The following is a 25,740-nucleotide window of genomic DNA, read 5'->3' on the forward strand; positions in this document are numbered from 1 at the left end:
CATTAATAAAGGAGTAAATAAGGCTTTATTAGACCATTTATAAAATAAGATCACTCTAGTGAACACACACACAATTTCCAGACTCAGTAGTATATTGCTATTCAAACTGCATTATTGGCTAACACTAGAAAATACTAGAAAACCAATCCATTTAAAAATACATCAAACTGTGGAGAACTATAAAGATCTGTAGAATATCAAACATGCCACACTTCTGAGAAACAATTATACCTGTCAGTTCTGTGTCCATACCATCCACTTTAAGATCCAGTAAGCCCAGCTTTTTCAGGATGGTATTAAGGTCCGGTGGTAAATGGATCTTAATGATGAAACTTCCCTTTTGGGCAGTATTTGGACGGTAATATATGGGCGGACAGTATCGAATACTGCCCGGCGGTAATGACTGATGAATTTACCGCCGGGCAGTAAATGTGTTTTTTTTTGACGAAACCTGTATTTCTGGGTGGTAAGTAGGTGGTAAGTTGTTAAATTTCAGGCCCTAAAAGTTCTGCTAAATAGGTTTTCTTAATATCCAGAAACCAGTAATTAACTATAATGTTTTAACACATATTGTTGTGAAATTAAAACTATAGACCATAAATCAGTTTTTTGTCCTTCGTGCTCCTAATTTTCGCTTCACTTCATTGTATAGTCATTACCTAAATGTTTGGACGTTAAATTTCTCAATTTGTCTAACAATTTTCTCTTTCACAACTGTTGCCACAAAATATTCCATTTAAGACTGACTAAAAATCTAGTTTAAGGTTTTGTCGCAGATATTTTCCAAATAATTTAAATGAGTACGTCGCTACATTTAACATTTTTACATCTGCTGACTTTTAAAACATTATGGTGTATTTTAATGCAGTAACATATTAATCGCACAAATAATGAGGAAAGGTCTAATTCTGTAACAATGGTTGCATTTGTTACATTTCCGCCATAGACTTGACGAGAGAATGACAATTATGCTTAAAAACTATGATTTAAAGTATAATCAAAATCCTTTATTTTTTAAGACTGCATATACTCCGAGAAAGTTTAGCAGTGTAGTGAAAGTTGTACTATCCCTTTACTGTAAAATCAGTGTCCAAAAGACTACCTTTAATCAGTTCCCCTAACTTATAGTTTTCACAATTCAAATTTTTACATGTAATGGAAAACAAAGTCCCCTGAAGTCTGTCCCCCTGGCAGGTAACAAATTGGATCACCATGCCAGTTTTAAAACAATTTCATAAAAGAAAACAATTCAATTTGTCGAAATATAGCAAGTCATTTTACAATAAAAAATGATTTGATATAGAGGATTCAATGTAGAAGTCGAGATGGAATATTGCAACTTCAAGTGTTACATATTACAATAAACACACATAACCAGAACACGTCTTTCTAATATAAAACAACACTTCTCACACACAGATCATGCTGTTATATCATACTGTCAGTTGTTTAAAAAAAAAATCTCATTCACTGTTGAGTCTTTTTACTGAGATTTTTCTCTTGCAGGGACATCCTTGGATGTTGTGCTGGCCCAACTACAGTAGACAGGTGAAAAGTTCCCAGATAAGGCGATACAGGCTTTGTTTAGTTAAGCAGAATAAATACATTTTAATGCATTATTCTCTTCATGTATTAATGTTAGTGGCAACTCACAGAAATACATGTACCAAATGCCCACTGTAGTGATTACTTAATAATGACTTTTTAATGTTGGCACAGTTCTAAAAAATATCAGATTGGAATGGACTCTAAATTACCTGCAATTTTGCCATGTTCAAGTACAAATCCTGATGGAATATAGATGCAATATTTTAAGAAATATGTAACAACTAGAAATTACATTTTACCAAAATTAAGTATTTTTACAAAATTTAAAGAAACATTTATAATTTCTGTTTTGGAACAATGTACTACCTGTACAATAATTGTATCTTATTAAGCAAACCTTTTAATATCTTTACTTCCCAATTTTTCTATATCATAATTATGGATAAACCTTTTCTAATGAAGTGTATTAATAATCTGGTCCCATGTAGAATCTAAGTGCATGAATTAATAGCCTTGCAAAGATATTATGACTGACAATATTGTGAGGGGCAACATGTACTTGCGCAGGCAATCTCTTGGTACTAGTGTACTCAGCTGCCTAGTATTACCTATATGGTAGTTGGTATACAGGACCTTTACGTTTCCTATTTTTGTTCAGAAATTGCACTTTTGAGAGAATGACGTACAGGTCTAAATAGAAATGGAAAATAATTAATATAACAACAGAGGCACTAGACTGGGGACTAGGGCAAATTTTAGAAAAATGAAGAGTGAGCTAGCTAAGAGGTAGAAAGAGAAACTGATATACAGAACTGTAGATTAACTATGGCATACTTTAAAAAAAAAGTGGAAAGTTGCAGAATAAATATATACCATTAAAAAAAATACTTCAAGTTTCAGAATACTACAGATAATTAAAGAGGTTGGAAACAAACTAAGCTTAGAGAAGAGGACATGAGGCCTATAGGTATGATACAAATAAGAGACAATACAAGAAAATAAGGAAAAATTAAGAAAGGGATAGGAAAGAATTAAAAAAATATTGAAAACAATAAGGCATTTTCCAAACATATTAGTAAAAGGAGATTTGTCAAATATGAGATGGGATCTGAGAGAAGATAGTGGGCTGAAAATTGCAGTCTTGCCGGGTCAGTACGAAGTGTGCACGGACCCGGCATGGCCTCGCAAAAGCCGGTTTTCGGGGCGCAATGTGCATGCGCCTAGAACCAGCTTTTCCGATCTGTCAAGATTTGTTTTGACAGATCTTCCGCATCCCCGGAGAAGGACATCCGTGCGGGAGAGATTGGGCTATTTGCCCAACTCATGCCCAGCGAGTGTCCTTCAAAGTTTTACACCTGGCAAAAGCAGGTGCATAGCTTACTTTTACCAGCGTAACACTTTTAAAACATATAAAAATGTAATTTAAACACTCATTTTTATATTAAAAACCCTGTCCATTAAGGTAAGTTTATTTTTAAAACACAAAAAAAATTCCCCCAAATATTATTTTTCTCCAAAACATTTAATTTCAATTAACTTTAAATATGAGAGGTGTTTTATTTATTGATTATGCTGTGTTTCGGTGTTTTTCTCATTGATAGCAATGGGAGTCTGTACAAACATAACTCCTATTTTTATCAATGAGAATACTGCATAGTGATTGGTGGTCCAGGCCCACATGACTCCAGCATGTATGTGCGTATGTACTAGGTACATGAAAGACATCTCCCCTTATGCTGCGCAGCGAATTTAGGCCTCTGACCGGAATCCTACATTCCTCCGGGACCAGGTACTTTTGGAGATTTTTTTCAGATCGGACAGGTTCATACGAAGGAAGCCTCAGATTGCAATTTCTGCCCCCAGTGAGTTAGTGGAGGATGAGCGGAAATTGGCAGCAATACTTAATTACTTTGTTTCAGTTTTTACAAAAAGGGAAGGATATTGGAGAGGAGATAAATCCTAAATTGTTTAAAAGATGTGGGAGATACTATACTATATAAAAAGGAAAGTAATAGTGAAGTTAGTTAAATTAAAGGAGGACAAAGCGCGGGACCCGAGAGGGATACTTGGAATCATAGAAGCTTACAGCACAGGAGGCCATTCGGCCCATCTTGCCTTTGCTGGCTCTTTGAAAGAGCTATCCAATTAGTCCCATACCTTGCTCTTTGCCTATAGGATTGCAATTTTCTCCCCTTCAAATATTTATCCTCTTCTCTGTTGAAAGTTACCACTGAATCTGCTTCCCTTTCAAGCAGTGCATTTCAGATTATAGTAACTCTCTGTGTAAAAATAAATCTCTTCATCTCACCTCTGGCTCTTTTACCAATTACTTTAAATCCATGTCCTCTGGTTACTGACCCTCAGTTTCTCCTCATGTATTCTCTCGAAACCCCTCATGATTTTGAACCCCTCTATTAAATCACCCCATAACCTTCTCTGATCTAGGACAACAACTCCAGTTTCTCTAGTCTCTCCATGTAACTGAAGTCCCTCATCCCTGGTACTGTTCTAATAAATATTATCTGCACCCTCTCTAAGGTGACATCCTTCCTCAAGTATGGTGACCAGAATCGAAGGATGCTGAGAGAAATGGGGGAAGAAATAGCCCAGAACCTAAAAATTGTAGGGTTCTATCGACAGTGGTTGTGTGTTGGAAAACTGGTGAGTGGTTAATGAAATGGCTGTTTTCAAAAAAGGGAGACAGTGCTAACCCAGGTAATTACGGGCTGATTAGTTTAACATCTGGGGTCAGGGAAATTTGGGAATCTTTAATTAAAGATTAAATTCCTAAATATCTAGATGAAAAGGAGATAATTAGAAGCAGGCAACATACATTTCAGTTTTGGGCTTCATATTATAGGAAGGATGTTGAAGCAGTAAAAGGGTACAATGCAGATTCATTAAGATGCTGCCTTGTTTGAGGAGATACAAACATGAAGAAAGACTTAAAAAATTGGTGCTGCTTTGTTTGGAACAGGAGAGATTATGGGGTGATTTGACAGCGATGCTTAAAATTATGAAAGGTTGGAATGGAGTATGTCACAACAGCCTGTTCCCAGTGACTGAGGGGTCTAGAATGTAAAGGCACAGATACAAGATTAAATGCAAATTAGGACAGAGAGCAGCAGAAACAATTTTACACTTAGGATTGTGAGGCTATCGAATATACTACCAGAGTTAGTGACTGAAGCAGAGACCATGTTAACATTTTATAGGTGGTTGAAAGAAAAAGGGAATAAAATATAGGAACAGAGCGAGCATATGGTATCAGGACTGTTGTTCGTGTAGAGAATAATCATCAACAAGGATTGAGTGGGCCGAACAGCCAATTTCTGTCTTGTAATTTCGACCTAATTCTATGCATTTGTCCATAAAGGTTCATCAAAAAGACTTGTTTTCAATCAATTTTACTTAACATCCTAAACCCTCATATTTTGAATAATTTGATGTCCCTTGTTTAATTTATAGCATTTTATTTTTGTCTTTTGTTAGGTTCTATTGAAGAAATGCTGGAGGGCTTGCTCACCCTGTTCCAGTGAACGCATGTTGAATCATTTTGTGGTTGGGATAACATTCACAACCCAAATCAACCCTTAAATGGGCTAGAATTTTCACTGCATCGCCGCCCGGTTTCTCGGCGGTATTGGTCGATTTGGGCGAAAACCGGGTTGGTGAAAATTTCCACAAAGAGTTCCGCCAGCGGTTTTGAAATACCACTGAGGAGCGGATCACTGGCGTGCACTGTCCATGGACGGCTATTACCCGATTTTTGACTCAGCGGTGACCCGTAGGCAAGTAGAAGAAAAACGCCCATGAGTAGCAGCGGGGGCTGGGCGGTAGGTAAGTAGCCCTGCAAAAAAAGGTAAGTTGATGGGTTTTTAATAATTATTTTAAAATTCTCTTAGTGATTAAGGTGTAAAGGATCCCGAGAATGTTTTCTGATTTTTTAAATTTATGTTTTTTGGAAAAGATATTTTTTTGTGTGTTCCTCCTCCTAGGCCCAACCCGTAGCCTCGGTGTAAATTTTAGTAATTGCCGCCCATTTTGTTTAAGAACCGCCCAATCGGCTCAAGATTCCATTTTCTGCCGAGAATTGAGGTGTAAGTTCCATTTTTTTTTGCCGGGTGGAATTTTTTCCTTTTATTTTTACACCAGCGGTAATTTTAAAATCTTAGCGGTATTTTGGGTGACAATCCTGCGCTGGCGGATTTTTTTGAAAATCTAGCCCTGTGATTTTAAATTAAGTTAAGGTTTTTGTACGTTTTTTAAACGTTCTGCAGAATCTCTGAAATTCTGTGAAGTTGGGAGGGCTCGATGAATTGTGTAGTATTTTGCACAGCTTTTAAGAGATTTATATGAAATTTATCAGTCTCTTGACTTTTGTAAAATCCACTCCTTGAAAAATGTGCAACCCCATTTGTCAGTGAATTAAACCAGAAGTAAACTGTTCGAGATACTGCATTTGTCAATTCAATGCCTGTATAAAATGTATATTAAGTACCCAACAAAATTGGTACATTTCTGTACAGATCTCACTTAATTGACAGACAAAAATCACCAAAAGAAAACATTTCAGTGATAATCAATCGTCTGTCAATTTAAGTTCTTATGTTTGTGCTCAATAAGGAAATATTTGTCACTGCTTCAACAATGAATCTGGTAAATTTAGGGTTTACATTTGACTTGACCTTGAAAAACCTCGATCCTATAATTATCACACGTATGAGGAACATGTCCAAAAAACAGCTTAACAGAAGAGATCTTGTAATAGTGATCAGTTGACTCAAGTCTCACTCACCTTTACCAATCTTTTCTTTTCAATTCAAAATAAACCAAATTAAAAGATTGTGTGTGTAGCTCCAAGAAAGCCCAAAAAAACCTCAGATTAAGAGCATAAACTTGGCCACCTATTAGAAAGCGCACATCTGAATATGGATATACTGTATCCACTCCAAGTTACACACCATCCTGACTTGGAAACATATTGACGTTCCTTCATAGTCGCTAGATCAAAATCCTGGAACTCGCTCCCTAACAGCACTGTGGGAGTACCTTCACCACATGGACTGCAACAGTTAAAGAAGATGGCTCACCACCACCTTCTCAAGGGCAATAAATGCTGGCTTTGCCCGCGATGCCCACATCACGTGATCGAAAAAAAAACATGAGTTCAAATCCCAGCACGGCAGCTGTGGAATTTAAATTCAGTTAATTAAATAAACCTGAAATAAAAATATCTAGCATCAGTAATGGTGACTATCAAACTACATGGATTGTCATAAAAACCCATCTGGTTCACTAATGTCCTTTAGGGAAGGAAATCTGCTGCCTTTACCCGGTCTGGCCTATATGTGACTTCAGACCCACAGCAATGCGGCTGACTCTTAACTGCCCTCTGAAATGGTCTAGCAAACTACTCAGTTGTATCAAATCGCTAGGAAAAACAAGAACCAGCACTGTGGGACCACCTTCACCTCACGGACAGCAGTGGTTCAAGAAGGCCGCTCACCACACCACTATATCGCCACCTTTTCAAGGCCAATTCGGAATGTGCAATAAATGCTGGACTTGCCAGCAGCACCCACACCCCATGAATGAATAAAAAAATGTGGTTCGGCTATGAATAATAATCCTAAATGCTGATTGAATACATAACTGACTATTAATATCTAAATAATTAATCTTTAATTTACAGTAGCTTGATAGCTATCAGACTGTATTGAATAAATTCATCAGGGACATTAAATGACTTAAAAGTGACAATTCACTATGGTTAAAAAACAAAACCGCATGCAAATGTTGGTGCCTTACATTGTCGTAATGCTTTTTCACAATTGGTTCATAGAAGCCTATAGCCTCTTTATACTTGTTCTCCTGCATAAAGAGAACATGGGCAACATTCAATTTCCAAACATCATGCTCATTGCAGAACTCCACTGATTTTCGGAAGATCTTCTCAACCATTTGATAGTTTTCCAAGTTCCAGTAGATTCTGGCCTGAGCCATAAGCACTGGAATATACCTAAGAAAATACATTCCATTAATTTTATAATAGTCAAGGTATAAGTTGCTACAAGGCATATATATATATATATATATATATTTAAAATCATTAACAGTTCTCCTGTCAATATGACTCCTTGCTGGGGCACAGTTTCAAGGGCACCTGCCATTTTGGTCAAGTGACTATTCTTCAACTGTGAACCTAGACAATGAGAACAATTCATGGTAATTCTACAGTGGTTCTGACGTGGACATGATTGAAAAGACCAGCCATGCCCTTGCCTCCCTGCAGTTTTCGAAGGTATGTCCCAATTCAACAGAGTACATGTGCCTGTATATGGGGAGGTGTCTGTTAGCTTCATGCAAATGAAGGAAACATGTCCCTACTGTATTTTGCACCATTTGGACTCTACAAATGCGGGATGCAGGGGCCAGCATTCAGTGGCTTGTGGAAGAGTTGCCCAGAAATCCTGGAACTGTCACCTCAGGGAGTGCTGCCTTGCACAGACCCAAGGTCTGGCATGAATTTTTATTTAAATTGCCATTTCTATCTTGCAGGCAGCATGGGGAGTCTGCCTTCAATATGATACTGACCCCAAAGTCAGAAATATGGTTGTGGTCAATGTTGTATCTTTGTGGCAGGCAGACTTTCACCCCCTCCCCCCAGTAGATGGGGATCAGCAGACTGTTTGATAGTGGGGAAGGGGCTTGTGCACCCTAAGCTCGACCTTGTTCTCAGCCAACATTCATACATCTAGAGTTCCTGCAGGAATCACAGAGTAGGTGTGGGAACCTGGGCCAATTTTCCTCTTCTTGACCCTAGCATGTTGAGACCAATGATATAACGCACCATAGTCCCAATAGGATACATCCTAAAATCCTGTGGGACCTAAGGGAGGAAATTGCCGCGGCCCTAGAAATTATATTTCAGGGATCTACTGAGTGTGGTTGTGAGATGGAATACTGGAGAGTGTCCAATATAGTACTCATTTTTAGAAGGAGAAAGACATAATCAGAGTAACTACAGGCCAGTTAATTTTTTAAAACTCTGATGGGGAAAATTTCAGACTCCATAAACTAAAGATGAAATTACCACAGAATCTAGATAAAATGGGAAAAGTTAGAAGTAGCTGGTATAGATTTTAAAAGGGATGACCGTGCTTGACAAACATCATAGAATTCTTTGAGGAGGTAACAGACATGGTAGATAAACTATACATGGACTTTAGACAAGACATTAAGGGCAAGAAGTTAAGGGCAATTTTTACAAAGTAATTGGGAGCAAATTCTGTCTGTGTCAATAATTTTGATTTATCCTAAAGGAAGTGGTGTCAAAATTTGTAGATACATCTTTAGAAGGAGGAAGGGGGTATAAACTGTCTTCCCTATAGTCTTTACTTGCAGAATATCTATAACCGCTAACCTAGAAACTTACATCCTTCTAACAATTATTAAACCACAATAACATATTTGAAGGATTTTTTCTGAATGCAACTCACTTCTCAAGTGCTTCATCGTACTCATTTACTGTCTTTTTCACTGCTTCATCATCTCGATTATGTCTCGCTTCCTGTACCTAGATGGAAAACAAGTTTTACCATTTTATTTTATCACACTTATTAGCAAGCCTGTTTTAACTTCAAAGACACAACCTATCATTTTCTCCTGTAAGTGCAATGTTAAAAAGACACTTCAGCAATAGCACATTTTTCAAATCGATCAGTTTAATTGTCATGTCCAATGCTTACTTTTAATGCACCCATTATCACACAGATATCTATGGTGTGTGCATCTCCTCAGGTCTGGAAGTGTACTGAGAATCGCTTAAAAAAATCAGAGTTGCAGTCAGACTCGGTGATGGCTGGGCACTCAAAAATACACTAGCCTCAAATCCTTTAAGCCAACTGCAGCCAAACTGCAGGTGGTGCGAGCTCGAGGGGCCGAATGGCCTACTCCTGCACCTATTTTCTATGTTTCTAAAACAATGGCCCTGATTTTGCGGTCAGCGCTGAATGAACGGCGCTATCCATTCATTACACTTACACTTGCCCACAGACTTTCCTTGGGCTTTTTCACTGGAACTTGCGGTGATTAGAAATCCAAACAGTGCAGCGCCCTCTATAGGGGATCTGGTACCTGTGTGAATAGCACAAGCAACTGTGTGTCTCCTTAACCAATCAAACTGAAGAATCCTTAATTAGCCAGAGTCGAATCCAGGCAGTGTAATATTTAATTCAATGCCAAATCATGTACAGAAAGAAAAATAAAAAAGAGGGAAAGATGGGATTAAGAGAGGGTGATAAAAGAGACAAAGAAAAAGATTAAAAATTTAATTTTTAAAATAATTAAAATCTGATAAAACGAGACTTCATAGTTGTAAAAGTTAATTTTCAGTGCCAAATTGGTTGCTTGGCAGTACTTAAGACATGCCGTTAAAAATTCACTAACACTGGAATGGACTAGCCCCAACCTTTTCTGGCATGATTATTGGGTATCTACCATGCAAGACCATCAGCAGGCCGGGGCCATTGGAAGGAGCAGCGTGCAGCAGCCCGGCCCAGAAATCGTCGTGATCCCAGTCTGCAAGACCATCAGCATGCTGGGGCCATTAGAGCGAGCAGCGCGGGCCAGCATACCACTGCAGGGAGCAGCATGTGCTGCTGCAGGAGGGCGACGGCTGATTGCAGTGCGGGCAGGTACAGGAGTGGCGAGGTCGGGGCGAAGGAGCAGCAAGAGTTCACAGAGGGATGTGATCGGGGCCCAGGAGAGGAGAGTGTTCGGGGCCCAGAAGAGGCGAGGGCCCAGGGGCAGCACAGGCCAGCCCACACTGCGAAACGTGTGCGCGCTCGGTCCGTGCAGCAGAGCTGGTCTCCAGTCGTCTTGGGTAATCCTTGCCACTGGACCAAGTCCTAGCTCTGTCAAGCCAGTGTGGTGGCTGAGGTGCAATGGTCACCACACGTTAAAAAAATCCACGCACAGGCATCTTCCACCCCTCAAGATGTAGTTCGGGATCCGGAATATTAGGTCCTTCATTGAAACACCTATGAACTCATCCCTTTTCGGCGTGGAAGCAAGTCATCCTCGTTTCGAGGAACTGCCTATGATGATGATCATCATGCAAGTACCACAGCTTTACGCCCTTCAATGTATCTGAATGCAGAGTCTCTCGGCCAGATACTGTTATAGAGAAACACCTGGCGGAGCAAGGCAACTCTGACAGCAATTTCCTGATTTCCGCGTTCAGCTGCGCATTGTAAGCATATAGGCTAATGAAGATATTTAAAGTGATTAGGCTTTGCAAGAGTTAAATGCCCCAAACTTTTGCTAAAACTGCTATTCTGTAAAATACATTGCTTTTGGACTCTCAGGCTGGCTTTTTGCAGCTGCATAATGAACGATCACAAATATCCTGTTATTGCAAACTAATTGTTCAGGCTAGAAGGGAGGGAAGAACAGTTTGAGACTTGAAGCTGTCTACAGCGTTTTTTCTAATCTCTCTTCCCTGACTGTGGATATGCACATACTCTTGTTATTTATCGAAATATAATCAAATATAATCCTTTTTTACTATTCTTCGGTATTAAACTTTGAGATTGAAGTTTAATATTAAGTTTGCTAGTCTACAGTTTTATTACTCCTTTGTTAGAATCAGGGAAACCAACCTAGGTTTTATTTAGTTAGAACTCTTGTCTTCAAGATCCATAGGGTACATCATCAACTGAGGAACAGAAATTCTTGGGGGCTGAAATTCAGCCTCCCAATAATGCCTCTTACCGCCAGAAAGTGGTGGCCACGCGGTGGAACTGAATGGCCACCGATTTGGATTTGAATGGCCGTCGCTCGCGAAATTCTCCTCGGTGCTTTTTCCGACGGTCCCCACTTCCGCCCCGCTGCTGCCGACCCCTCCTAAGTGCATCATCAAAGTGCGCACCGCCGATCTCCCGCACCTCAAGCTAAATTCAGGGGAAACAATCTTCAGGCTGCTGAGCGGTGGCCCCGACACTTTTTTCTGTCGGTGCACTGTGTTCTCTGACTTGGCTGTGCGGCCGCCATTCAAGGGGAGGGCGCACTGCTGCGGCCGCCATTTTATTTTTTTTGTCGCCGAAATCTTTCCTGGTGGCCTAGTTGACCCAACTAAAATAATTACAGAGCTCGCAGCGGCTCTCCCCTTTAAGTGACGAGGAGAGACGTGGTGATGCACAAGCGTCATGACATCATCAGCTGATGACTGGCAGTGGCGGAGACTCCGTCCCTCCTCCACTTCCGCCCCTCTTGTGACTGATCTTCTGCTCTCCACCCCATTTCCGCTTATGTGAGAGGCAGTACGGGGAATGGGTCACTCCCTCTACCCAAAGTACAATAACGGCTAATATAATTCTCGATTGTACTTTTTCATCATCATCATAGGCAGTCCCTTGGAGTCGAGGAAGACTTGCTTCCACTCTAAAAATGAGTTCTTAGGTGACTGAACAGTCCAATACGAAAACCATAGTCCTCGTCACAGATGGGACAGACAGTATTTGAGGGAAAGGGTGGGTGGGACTGGTTTGCCACACGCTCTTTCTGCTGCCTGCGCTTGATTTCTGCATGCTCTCAGCGTTGAGACTTGAGGTGCTCAGCGCTCTCCCGAATGCACTTCCTCCACTTAGGGCGGTCTTTGGCCAGGGACTCCCAGGTGTCAGTGGGGATGTTGCACTTTATCAGGGAGGCTTTGAGGGTGTCCTTGAAACGTTTCCTCTGCCGACCTTTGGCTCATTTGCCGTGAAGGAGTTCTGAGTAGAGTGCGTGCTTTGGGAGTCTCGTGTCTGGCATGCGAACAATGTGGCCTGCCCAGCAGAGGTGATCTGACTGTGGTCAGTGCTTCAATGCTGGGGATGTTGGCCTGGTTGAGGACGCTAACGTTGGTGCGTCTGTCCTCCCAGGGGATTTGCAGGATCTTGGGAGACATCGTTGGTGGTATTTCTCCAGTGACCTGATTTTTAAACTGCTGCTCAAATACTGCACCTTACTTACGCTTAAATAAGCGTCACCCGAGAGACTGACTTCCGGACAGCTCGAAGAAAAATGACAAAGAGCTGAATTTCGCACAAGAGGCTACCTCATCTATCATGGCGGTGAAAACACAACAAAAGCGGTAGGTGTGACCCGTTTCGGGCGGCGGTGAATTTCAGCCTCCTTGTGTCTAAAAGACAGCTAACGAAGGTCCAAGGCCTGTGCCTGGACACAGACGTGTCATCCCTATGAATGGATGGATTTTTTCACAGTTCTTTGGGGTATATCCTAGGTTTGGGTCTCTCTCAGTGTAAATAGGCCACAGAGAGAAACAGACAATTGTACAAGCTTACGTGAGAGGCAGTACGGGGAATGGGTCACGCCTTCTATCCAAAGTACAACAACGGCTAATAATTCTCAATTGTACTTTTTAAACTGCTGCTCAAATACTGCACCTTCCTTATGCTTAAATAAGCATCACCCGAGAGACCAAATGATATGTAGAACAGCAGTTCTAGCAAAAGCTCGGAACATTTAACTCTTGCAAAGCCTAATCTTTCTAAATACCCTCATAAGCCTATATTCTTACAGCATGTGCAGTTGCTGCCCGATTTATTCTTTAATAAAGTCACTATTATTTTTACCGCAAAATTCATGCCTACATGCATCAACCTGAAAGGACTTATAAAAAGGGTGAAGTCAAACATCGCCAAGCTGTACTACAACAGAATGAACTGTTGCTGATCCCCAGAAAAAATTGAAGCGAAGGATGGAAGAGGACCATGTGGTCAACAAATTGAAGTGTGCCATCAGCCTCAAAGCAAGTGTCTCAATGGTTAGAAAAAAGTCTAATTCACTCACACATAGTTGTTAAGCATGTGAGGAAAATAAATATAATTAAATTCTATATAAAAGCATCATGCCCACAAAACAAATTGTAATTTGGAAGATTGAAGAAAGAATACCTTTAAATTTAAGCTAGGGCAAATCACTTTAATAAAAAGCTAGTATTGTCAGTAAGATTTAAATTAAGCATGTCTTTGAACTTTTTAAACTATGTCCACTTGTGACAGTGACAAATAGCCAACAGTTATTATAGATTTTGTCAACCAAACCTTGGTTTTGTCGGGAGAGCAATTTGAGCAGTACAGCACTTGGGAGAAATACTGGTGATTATAGATTTGTCACAGGTATGGTAGTAGTTTGATAAATTAAGAGTATCACATCAGAAGTGCATTGGTACATTAAAGCACAATTCTAATTTTTCCTATAGCATAGTGATATCAATAAGCTAAATAGCCTTGTGATAAGTGGCGATGAAGGAAACAGTCATTAAATGCACATCAACATTGAATCCAAATTATGGTCAATTATTTCTGAAATTTATTAATTACCTGTTTGGTCAATTTCCGTAACTGCTCTGTGAGTTTACCCGCCATTTCATCAAATTTTCTGAATGCCTAAAAAAAGGAAGAGAGTAGCAAAAGTAAGCGCTGGTCCTTCGAGGCTGACAAAGGAGAAATTATAATGGGGGAATAAGGAAATGGCAGAGTCGTTAAACAAAGATTTTGTATCTGTCTTCACAGTAGAAGACACAAAAAGCATACCACAAATAGTGGGGAACCAAGGGGCTCATGACAGTGAGGAACTTAAAGTAATTGAGATCGGTAGAGAAAAAGTACTTGAGAAACTGATGGGACTAGAAGCCGACAAATCCCCTGAATCCGACGGCCCACATCCTCGGGTTCTAAAAGAGATGGCTACAGAGATAGTGGATGCATTGGTTGTCATCTTCCAAAATTTCCTAGATTCTAGAATTGTCCCAGCAGATTGAAAGGTAGCAAATATAACCCTGCTGTTCAGGAAAAGAGGGAGAGAGAAAAAACACGGAATTACAGGCCGGTTAGTCTGGCATCAGTTGTCGGGAAAACGCTGGAATCCAAAGAGGTGAAGCAGAGAAAAGAGAGACAAGAAGACACGAGGTGAAAAGGTCCACCACTGAATGCCTGTCCCTAACTACCAGGGATCTCAGTCACCTGTGCTTTAACACCCTGCCACATTTAAATGACATTGAGGGAACAGGTCTTAGGAAACTGGCCAATTTTCCTGACTTTCTGCTGCAGCACTGCCGATCCACAACTAGACCAGTCCTGGGGTTAGGGGGGGGGGGGTGGTGGGGGGGGAGGAGCAGTCGACTGACTTCAGGAGGTGGGAAGGAAGTGGCACCCAGGGAAGGAGAAAAAGCACCACCTTTCCGTATCCTATGCTCTTTGACCATCAGCAACTCTCCTGAGGGCTTATTTAGAGCCATCATAATGTTCAGTAGAGATCTTCAACAGGCCTCTGCTCCCTTTAACACTGTCCCCTTCCTTTTGTGATGTTCCAGTCCCACAGGGTTACCCTTTATTTGAGTTGTATGCCCTCTGCTAAGCAGTGTTTCCATTGGAATTCCTGGCCTGACTTACCGATGGTGACGATACTGCTCAGAAAAAAATCCAGACCATATAATCAAAATGCACAATAACCTTAATTATAGGCAAAACTGACTTTACTGAAAGGCACAGAATGGGACCAATTGGGCAACAAGTATGCTAAGTAAAAGATATTATTTTGCAAAGTAGATGACTGAGCGTACATACTTTCAGAAAGATCAGTCCTATCAGGTGAGATTAGATAACTGCCTTCAAAACAGATCTACCAAACAGCAAATCTTCTACCAAAGAGATCCCGAGAAAAGAACCTGCTTTTAGATGCCCTCTGTAATGTATGCACTTGTGAGGATGCTCGCAGGTTTGTAAAGCTGTTGAGTGGGAGTGGCTTAGCTAGTTACGTGATGTTCATAAGACTCAATAAAACCCCAGCCAGTTGGGTTCAGGGACTCCACAATGTAGCAGGTGTTTGTGATCCTGGTGGATGAGCTGGTAACGTGTAGTGTGATTGTTAAACCTTTTGCTGATAAACCAACTAGTTCTGAATAGCAATGTGTTGCTATGAATTCTTAAGCAAAGGACCCATGAAGCAAATACATTACATCCTCCAAACGCAAATTTTAAAAAAAGGCTTCATATCGGTAACTCCCTCTCATATTCACCCACACCATCCTACATTATATTCCAAATGGATTAGGGTGAAGATTGTGCTCTTTTATTCTCTCTTATTGACAGTGGTTCCACTACTTCATACATCTTAATAACAAAGTAATATGTTCTGACCCAACTTTTCTTCAAATTACATCCTACTAACATGAATTGGAAGACAATCAGCAGAACAGTTATTAGTTCATGTTGGTGATATCACCTCTATCATATACTTCTCTATAGCTCTCTCATTATTTTTGAAGAAGCTTTAACGCATTATTTTGAACAAGTTAACATCTCACCTACTTTAATGAAGATAATAAGAACAAATTAAGCATTGTTAATTTCAAAGTGTTAATTTCAAAGTCTACATAATTAATCTTTTTACACTGTGCTGAATACGTGAGAATATAATTGTATTGGGTGAAGTATGAGGCACATTTTAGAATCCAAAAGAATATTTAAGACCTTTAGAGGTAAAACACATTCTCACCTCTTCTGGTGCTGTCTGACAGGTTATCATGGCATCCAGGAACTCGTACAAGTACTGTACAATAAAAAAAAATCCAGATAATTATAGACATTAATCAACCTTGAACAGTAGTAATATAGCCGGCCATGCCAATTTTGATGTGTATCCTTCAGAGAATGCAAATCAAAAGTAAAATTAAATTGATTTGAAGAACTTCGGAACAGAGCGTTCTAGAAATATATTATTTTCACTTTCAGGCTAGCATTTCAAAGGTGCATTTTTATAAATACAGATGAATTTACAAACTAAAAACCTACATGAGCAAATAAAATAAAAAATCCAATGAACTGCAGAGGGCTGTGGTGTTGCTGCACAGTGAATCTCCAACATAAGTCACAGAGGGGTAGGATGTGGGATCACACCTCAATACTGAGGGGATGAAATTGGGTTGTGTAGCGCCCATTTTCTTTAGACGCCATGCGGCCTCCTCAGACAGGAAAATGGGGTCTAAGATGCGCGCGCACACTTCCGACGGGACGTGCGCTGGCCACCATCTTGGTAAAAGGGTTTGCATGCGTGCACCTAACGACCGCCAGCAACATGCAGAGCCGACAGATTATGGCAATGTTTATTTGACGCCAGCACTGCCATTTTCAAACTCCACCCTCCAGCCTACACCTCACAGAGCTGGACACATGTTAAACGAAATGAAGGATCCCCCAGCAATACTATTTATAGAGATAATGATCTACTTACAGGTTAGTTGCTGAATTCTTCTGGCTGCTGGTGCAATTGTACATGTTTTTGGAGCTTTCCAATACTGCGCTAAAGTTTGAATAGTCTACAGGGGGTGGTCGGGCTGGTGCTGAAGTACTTTTTTTGTTGATTTTAAAGCATGTTCTGAAACAAGTTGCTTCCAAACAAGTTGTTGATGCCAGTTCGTTGGATATATTCAAGAGGGAGTTAGATGTGGCCCTTACGGCTAAAGGGATCAAGGGGTATGGAGAGAAAGCAGGAAAGGAGTAAGGAGATGAATAATCAGCCATGATCTTATTGAATGGTGGTGCAGGCTAGAAGGGCCGAATGGCCTACTCCTGCACCTATTTTCTATGTTTCAAACATGGATGGCCGGGTAGGGTTTCCTCTGGGAGTTGAGCATGAATGGGACAATGAAGAGAGGCGACGCAGAGCAGAACAATGCTAGAAGAGGGAGGGGGAGGAGGGAGAAGGGCTCTCAGCAGGAGGCCATATCCACAGAGGGCCTTTAGGGAGCAATTCTCTTTCCTAAATTTCAGCAAGGACCAATGCAAGAGACATCTTCGTTTCACAAAAGAGGTCGCGACTGAAATCTGTGAACTGCTGCGGCCACAACTGCAACCACAAAGTAGGGCAAGGACAGCATTGCACGTGGCCATCAAGGCGAATTTTATGCAACTGACTGCTTCCAGGTTGCTGTTGGAGATATAAGCAACATCTGGCAATTTGCAGTACACTACTGCATAATGGAGATCACTGAAGCTCACTATACATAGAGATACACTTTCATCTCATTCCCTCTTGCAGAGCCAAACAGGTGGAGTGGACACGAGGGTTTATATAGATTGCAGGCTTCTTCATGATGCAGGGTGCCAATTATTGCACACACATTGCCTTGCATGTGCCTCATGGGAACTGGGCCATTTTCATGAACTGAAAGGGATTCCACTCCCTCAATGTGCATCTAGAGTGTGACCACAGGCAGCACAGCATGTAAGTGAATGCCCGTTATCCTGGCTGTGGTGTATGTAGCACACAAATCACTGACTCCACACGGTCTGGTGTTGATCTAACTGCTGTGACCTTCGTCCTTTATTGTTCAGCTCCAGAGTGCCTCTCAGGTGTGGTGGTCAGCCTTATATAGCGCCTGTTGCAGGTACTACCAGGTTTCCCACCACAGCGCCCTCTGTGGTGTGGCATAGTGCTTACATTACATTTAAGGTACTGGGACGATTCACACATCATTACATAACATCACCTTCCCCCCCACCAGGACGCAGGACAACGATACACACATCATTACATAACATCACGCCTATCCAACGGAAGGCAGGTTGGCATAGACAGTGCGTTAGTATGGTACATATTATCTGGTACATTAACTAGTTATTGACTGGTAACGGATCCTTGATTTCCTTGTTAGCCGTTATCATTAATTGTACTTCATCCATTATTTTACACAAATACAGTGGCCATTCAGCATTAAAAAATTAATTCTTATTATAAATGCGCCATCTCACATTAACATAGCTCATTTTGGACTCGTTCTGCCTTACAGAAGTCCTTTGTGGGGACCACCTCTTGGTAAGGCCCTTTTGAGACTCCCGGGTGCATTTCCTTTTTAAGGCGCCATCTTTGATGCAGGAGGATTCCACGAGGCTTCACCTTGGGCTCCGCCATCTTTGATGCTCTGCTGCTCTGAACACAATGCCGCCGCCATCTTCTACTCCGCCGCTCCGAATGCCCTCCGCCGTCGCAGCCTCCGCTCCCCTCCGCTGCCACCTGACTTGCCGCCTCTCCTGCGGCCGTCGTGGTCGCTCCAGCATCTGCACTGGCCGCCTCCCCCGCGGCCTCCATAGCGGCCTCCCATGCGGCCGCCGACCTCCAGCTGCTGCCGCCGCCCGACACCAACAGCTCCTCGGCGGGGCCCGCCCAACGGCAACTTCCTCGGCGGGGCCTGCCCGACAGCAGCTTCCTCGGCGGGGCTCTTCCGATCCGCCGGCCATCCTGCATCCCTCGCACCCCGCAGGCTCACCCCCCCTCCACTAGGCCCCTCTCTGCAGGGCTGCTTGCCTGTGGGGGCGCTGAGGCTGCAGGATCTCTGTGGCTTGAGGTCCGGGCCTGGGACTTGCCTGTGGGTGGATTGAGGCTGCAGCTCCAGCTCGGTCGGTGCTGCTCTCTGGGGACCCGGGGCACGGCAGCACCACGGGGAGCAGCAGCCTGTGGAGTGATGAAGTCTTCCCTGCTCTCACGGACCGTCCCCATCCACCTCTGGCCGAGAAGTGTCGGCCCATCGCCTGCAACGACCCACAAAGGTAAAGTGTGCGTCTCGTCCCCGTGGGATACCTGCACCATCGCTCTGCCAAGAACAGGTATCAGTTCCCTGGTGTAGGTACGCAGCTTCGCCGTGACCGGGACCAGCTTGGGTCGTGCAGCCGGGTTAATCCACAGTTTATCAAAAGTTCTCCGACTCATCAACGACGGACCCGAGCCCGTGTCTACTTCCATACTCACTGGGACTCCGTTGATTTTTACTTCCCTTATCACTGGGGGCGAATCGTCGGTGCACGTGTGCAGTCCAAACACCTCATCATCCTCTACCTGCTCCTCGCTGAACAGTAGATCATCCCCAATCTCCTCAGCCACATGGTGAGTCTGATTTTACACATACGCTGAAGGTGGCCTTTAACGTGGCAGGTATTGCACGTGTACGCCGCAAACCTGCACCGGTGAGCCCCATGGCTTCCTCCACAACGCCAGCATGGTGCTTCTTGATTGGCCCCCCTCAGCGGACTCTGAGTTCCAGGACCCTGAGGTCCGTGCTCTCTGCCCCGGGCAGAGCCACGTTCTGCAGTTTTGTCCGTGGTGGGCGCTATCCTGTGGACAGTGCCTGCCGGGTTCGAGACTGTGTGGATTATTTGCTTGGTGCTGCAAGTCGAGGTCATATGTGCCCGGCTGATGGCGATGGCCTTTGTCAGAGTGACTGTGGGTTCCGTGGCTAGCAGCTTGTGAAGGAGGCCCTCGTGGCCAATCCCCATAACAAAAACGTCCCGCAAAGCCTCGTCAAAATCACACGGCGCCGCGAGTCTCCTGAGGTCCGCAGCATATTTGGTGATATCCTGGCCCTCGGGTCTGCAGTGATGGTAAAATTTGTATCTGGCCGTGAGGATGCTCTCCTTCGGTTTCAACTGGTCACGAATGAGTTCAGTCAGCTCCTCGTATGACTTGTCCCTGGCGCTCCCGGGTGCCAGCAAATCCCTGACGAGACAGTAAACCTCATCGCCACAACTGGAAAGCAATATCGCCTTACGCTTCTCTCTCATTGCGTCTGTGTCCTCCGTCAGGTCGTTTGCTGTGAAGTAGTACTCGAGCCTTTCCGTAAAGGCCTCCCAATCATTGCCCACGGTAAAATCCTTTAGCGAGCCCAGAGTAGCCATGGTTGCATGGAGTTCGTCCACTTCCTAGTCGCCAATGTGGTGTATGTAGCACACAAATCACTGACTCCATACGGTCTGGTGTTGATCTAACTGCTGTGACCTTCGTCCTTTATTGTTCAGCTCCAGAGTGCCTCTCAGGTGTGGTGGTCAGCCTTATATAGTGCCTGTTGCAGGTACTACCAGGTTTCCCACCACAGCGCCCTCTGTGGTGTTGCATAGTGCTTATATTACATTTAAGGTACTGGGACGATATACACATCATTACATAACACTGGCAGTAGTCACGATTCCTTCATTCAGAAGCAGTCCTCTGTATTTGACCCATCACGGCAAGTCAAAGATTGGCTACTGGGCAACAAGGGTTATCCACTCATGACATGGCTCATGACTCCGGTCTGGAACACACGCACACGTGCATTGCAAGCCTACAATGAGAGCCATGCTGCCACAAGGAACATTATGAAGCACACCATCAGCATCCTCAAATGCTTCTGCTGCCTGGATTGCTCTGGAGGAGCCCTGCTGTAAGCAGTTGAGTGGGTATCAAAATATGTAGCAACATGCTGCATGCTGCTCAAACTGACCATTATGAGGGAACAGCTCTTGTCACCACCCATCAGGGGAGAAGCTGAGGAGCAGGAGCACGAGGAAGAGGAGAAGGAAGTGCAACAGGAACCGGAGGAACACGAAAAAGGCTACAACATAGACTGCCATTTTCTGCCCAGGCTCTACGTGATCAAATAATTCATGAGCGATACAAGTAACCTCAACCACATCTCCCCATTTACCAACAGTCCCACTCTCCTTGCCTTTCCTCTATCAATGACCATCTCAACATCCTCTTTCCAACAACACAAAAATAAAACCCACCAGAAAATGCACATTCAAATCCAATTTTATAAATTCACTCATGACATAATGCAAACAAAAATAAACTAATCGCTTGTGCGTTCCCTTAGTACCTATCTTCCATGTGCCTTTGCTCTCCTAGTGCCCCTGCGAGGTGCTTCCCCAGTGGCTGCAGCATGGGTGGTGGAAGGCTGCTGACCTTCAATTGACGAGACTGCAGATGGCCTTGAGCAGCTCTGGGCCTAGAAGACCCGGCATCTGACTGCACCATCTTAGTCTGGGCTGTATCAGTCTGTCAACCTAAGAGAGGACAGCAGATTCGTGTTCCATGCAGCCTTCTGGGGTGGCAACTCAGCAATCCTATTGATCTGTTGGAGAACAGATTGATGGACTTGTGTGATGCCCTGAAGCCCCTTTGAACAGTGGTATTCAGAGCCACGATGGCAGCAGTCTGAGCTTCCAATGCAGCACTCAGACCTTTGATGGAAGCTCTTTGTGCTGCTGTGGAAGCTGTTTCCACTGAAATGGTAGCTTTGACATCAGCTATCAGACATTGCATCATGGTGGGTTCTACAAGTGTGCGGATGAAGGTGACCAACCGTTCCAAGTTGGAAAGGATGGTTCCAAGCTCTGCGCAAAACCCTGTGCCAAGATGGTGCTGGACTCCTCCATGCTCCTTGATGTTGAGAGCAGGCTTTCTGACAGGCTTTACAGCGCCTTCTTCTGTAGCCTGGCCCATCAAAGTCCTCATCCAAGTCCCATGCTATCCTTTCCACCCACCCTGGCTCCTGCACACTTGTGCCTAGTGTCTTACCATGTGCAGATCCTTCCTCTATCCTAGCCTCCAAAATACATGCAGTGTCAGTATCTGAGCTGGTGTCTGTGAATGTAAGATTGAGTGATGATAATTGCTTCATCTTCATGGTCTTCTTCCTCTTCTTCCACTGACTGGGCAAGTTCCAGTTTTTGGATATATGAAATGAAAAAGGGACAAAGGTAGGGTTGGGTTATGATGAGGGGAGGGGAGAAAGTAATGCTTACACCTTCTGCTGCTTGCAAGTCTGAAGAGATTGTGGGATGAGAGAAGGCGGATGAGAGAAGGAGAATTGAGTATGCAGATACTCTCATCATCGATCCATCCAGCCCCGCCAGTGGCCTCGGCCTCAGTGATGCCCATTCCCATCATGGCCAGCACCGTCTCCTCCACAGGGATTAAAACATGCAGGCACGCTTGTTCTCCAGTTCTTTCCTGCTGTCTGCTGTTATGCGTCACCTTCTCTTGCAAGAACGAGAGAAGTGTGTCAGTGAGTGTCCTGCAAGATGTTTGCGTGTTCTGGCTGTCATGGTTAACTAGCTGCTAATGTGTGAGAATTGTGAGTGCACCTACAACTCACAGTAAAGTATATGAATTTTAAGATGGAGTACTGATTGTAGAGATTGTTGGTCAGTGAGTGATGGAGGTGTAGAGAATTGAGCAGTGGATGAGGCCAGTTCTGCATGTGACAGGATATGCCTTTGAAGATTGAATTCACTCACCTTGACAACTCGTGTGAGATCGTTAAACTTCTTCCTGCACTATATCCATGTTCTTGGAGCAACACTCCTGGCAAAGACCTCTAACACTACTTCTTCCCACTGCCTCATGAGCATACGTCTGGATGGTTTCCTGCCCCCCTGTGGATACAGGATGTCTCTCCTCATTTCCACATCTTCAACCAAGACCTCCAGTGCATTGTCTGAAAACATTGGTACTTGTTTGCTTGCATGTTCAGCCATTGTTAAAGGTATCACAGCCCAGATTGACTTTTGAAAAAACTCCCACCACTTCTTTTAGCCACAATGCACCTCCCCTTTAAGAGGTGTAGGGTGCCTTTAAGTAGTGCTAGCCACTTGCGATAGCGGGCCCCCACTCATGCGTGCAGCCATTGAACAGCGCGAGCAGCGCTGGCTGTACATAGAAATCATTTAAAAGAGCAGGCAGCACGAACTTAACATGCCGCTTGCAACGTAAGGAACGGGCATGGGTTAATCGTGTACCACAATCCCCATGTCTATTTTCGGGGGTCATCCAATTTAACCCCGAGTTCCTGATCTCATGCATGGCTCCATGGAGACCTGCCAAGCAGAACTCACATGCTACCCCACCAGAGTGGGTGGGAATGGAAGAGAGAGTTATCCAGGGTCACTCTCAGACACCTCTTTGCAGATAGTTGCACAGTAGCAGTCTCATCTGCCTGCACTCCAGCTAACAATGGTGCATGACTCACTAAATGGGTTACGGGAGAAAATACCTGAAAATATAAATTGACTTATTTGTTGACAATTCAAGAATCCATACATGTTTTACACAGGCTGTTAGAATTTGTGGGCAAAAAGCAGCATGACTTCCTTATTCTCTTGTCACTGCTGCCTGATGATGCTACAGTTCCAGGGGATTGAAATCCTGCTACATGCTGTGTACAGAAATTCCCTATCTCTCAAAACAGTGCCAGTGTGAATTGTGGGGTAATTGGGAAAAATTGGACAACAGCGACAGTACAAACAGGTGGAGAGAGAGAGGTGAAAAGGATTTGAGAATTGGAGAGGTGTGGATCCATGAATTGAGGGGGAGACGGAATCGGAGAAGTGAATCTCTGGGGACTGGATGGAGGAAGAGGAGAATAGTGCCAGCATAAATTGGCAGTGATAAAGGAAAAAAGTGCCAGTTTGAACTGGTAGCCAGATTTACTGACAGGCCTTTGGTGAATCACTGAAACGGGAAAGAGTGAGATAGATAGCCTTACCACTGAGAGAGGGGACAAAGACACACATGGGGTGCAACTTTCAACATCGATGGGGGCATAAAATGAGCTGTAGCGGACCGGCTGTCCGTTATACACCCTGCCCAATCTTCCTTTTAATTGACTTCAGAAGGAATGAAAATCAGGCGGGGTGTATAATAGCGGACTGATCTGCTGACGGCCATTTTACATTCCTGCCAAAGTTGAAAGTTCTGCACAAGATCAGGCAGCCAACAAGGTCTTTGGAGGAAGCCCAGTGAGGGCAAGATCAGAAAGCTAACTAGGAAAAGTTAGCCACTAATATGGATTGTGTGATATGTATTTTAATTTTTTTTCTTGTTTTTGAGGTGGGTTCTGTAGTTAATCGAATCAAAGTGAGATCTGATTACATCTGTTACTCTCTACATTCACTTGCTCTCTTGTTAAAATAAAGCAGCTGAATGGCCTCATCCCACTAAACTTTTTCAGTCTGCTTTCAGAAAGCTTGGAGAAATGCACATGAGTGCAAATGCAAATGACACAATATCCAGTTTAGATCACATGTTACACTCATAGGTTGCACTATGGTATAATTAAATACTGGGCAGTATAGACATACTGCTGAATAGAAGACACTTAGACATCTTGCGGGAGTAATCAACACCACTGGACCTGAGAGAATATGTAAGGCAAGCTCAAAGCTTGTAATACATGGGTATGAAATGTTGCTCAAACACAATTTCTTTTTTTAAACATATGTATGAAATCCTTCTTAATAATCAGTGTTTACATGGATGTAAAATCCTTTTTTAAACACTAAATTCCCACCTTGCTGTGTTATTACTTAATACATTGCTTAATTCAAATAATTGGTCTTTTTTTTTCGTGCAAGGAAACTCCTTTATCAACAGTAGACAGTATATTGTGCCCATGTGAAATATATATATATATATACACAGGTGGCAATCCATTCCAACTACTTACCGGTGTGAGGAATTTGTAAGTAAGGTGAGCATTTTCTGCCAAAACATCAGCAGCCAAGTCAAAATACTGAAAAAATAAAGCAAAAATAATTCAGCAGTTTTCAGAGTTGTACCATTAAAATATTGTTTGAAATTTGTAATCTATATTCTATAGTTCTACACATCCAAAATTAAAATTTAATCTGGTTCTTCTTCAGTATTCTAGATAAATATAATGAATATATTAAAAAGGTTTATATTTGCTAGCTTTCATACTGCCCACATAATACCTAAAAATCATACATTTCTATTTAAGAACAAATCTTAGAAATTTAATCTGCACTGTAACACTAAAAGCAAACAAACACAAAAATAATTGCTAAACATGTTTAAAAATAATTACTCTCTACCTGTGTGTTTGCAATTACACATTATTATATTAGAATTAATTATCAAGTTTGTTTTTACATGAATTATTTTACAGCAATATTAACACACTGGAGAACTATCAATTACTACTTTGACTTCAGGTAATTACGAGGGACTGTTGCAAATCTATGAAGTCTTTTATGTCAAGCCATAAAAATATATTCGAACAGACTTCTAACACAATAAGTACAGTGCAGTCAGAAAATCTACACAATTCAATTTGCTAGCTCTGAATGTTGTCAAGATATAAAGAGGTTTGTTTGTGCTTCATAGCCAACCTTGCTTTTCCTGTGAACCAACACTTGACCTTATGTGTGATGTATATAGGTTAGAGCAGCGCAGATGAGGAATTTATTTTTACATTGGCAGGTTATATTCCAGAAATAGAATAGAATGTCACAATATACTCCTTATATCTTTAATAGATGGAAAAATGTTATAATGAAAGATTGTGTA

General features: G+C 42.6%; 1 protein-coding gene across 3 annotated transcripts in view; it reads right to left on the minus strand.

Moving 5' to 3' along the window:
* Nucleotides 1-25,740, minus strand: part of ift70 (intraflagellar transport 70) — a 112,376-nt gene that overhangs the window by 33,833 nt on the left and 52,803 nt on the right. For 2 of the 3 annotated variants that reach the window (XM_070901139.1, XM_070901141.1), the window contains exons 10-15: nucleotides 24,878-24,943; nucleotides 16,114-16,167; nucleotides 13,938-14,003; nucleotides 9,051-9,127; nucleotides 7,360-7,570; nucleotides 1,758-1,787 (exon numbers count right to left, since the gene is read on the minus strand). In XM_070901139.1, coding sequence (XP_070757240.1) covers nucleotides 1,758-1,787; nucleotides 7,360-7,570; nucleotides 9,051-9,127; nucleotides 13,938-14,003; nucleotides 16,114-16,167; nucleotides 24,878-24,943 — 504 coding nt within the window. The remainder of the gene's footprint in view (nucleotides 1-1,757; nucleotides 1,788-7,359; nucleotides 7,571-9,050; nucleotides 9,128-13,937; nucleotides 14,004-16,113; nucleotides 16,168-24,877; nucleotides 24,944-25,740) is intronic. The other variant, XM_070901140.1, reaches the window with a different exon arrangement.

The sequence above is a fragment of the Pristiophorus japonicus genome, chromosome 15 (assembly GCF_044704955.1).
Source record: "Pristiophorus japonicus isolate sPriJap1 chromosome 15, sPriJap1.hap1, whole genome shotgun sequence".
Lineage (NCBI taxonomy): Eukaryota > Metazoa > Chordata > Chondrichthyes > Pristiophoridae > Pristiophorus > Pristiophorus japonicus.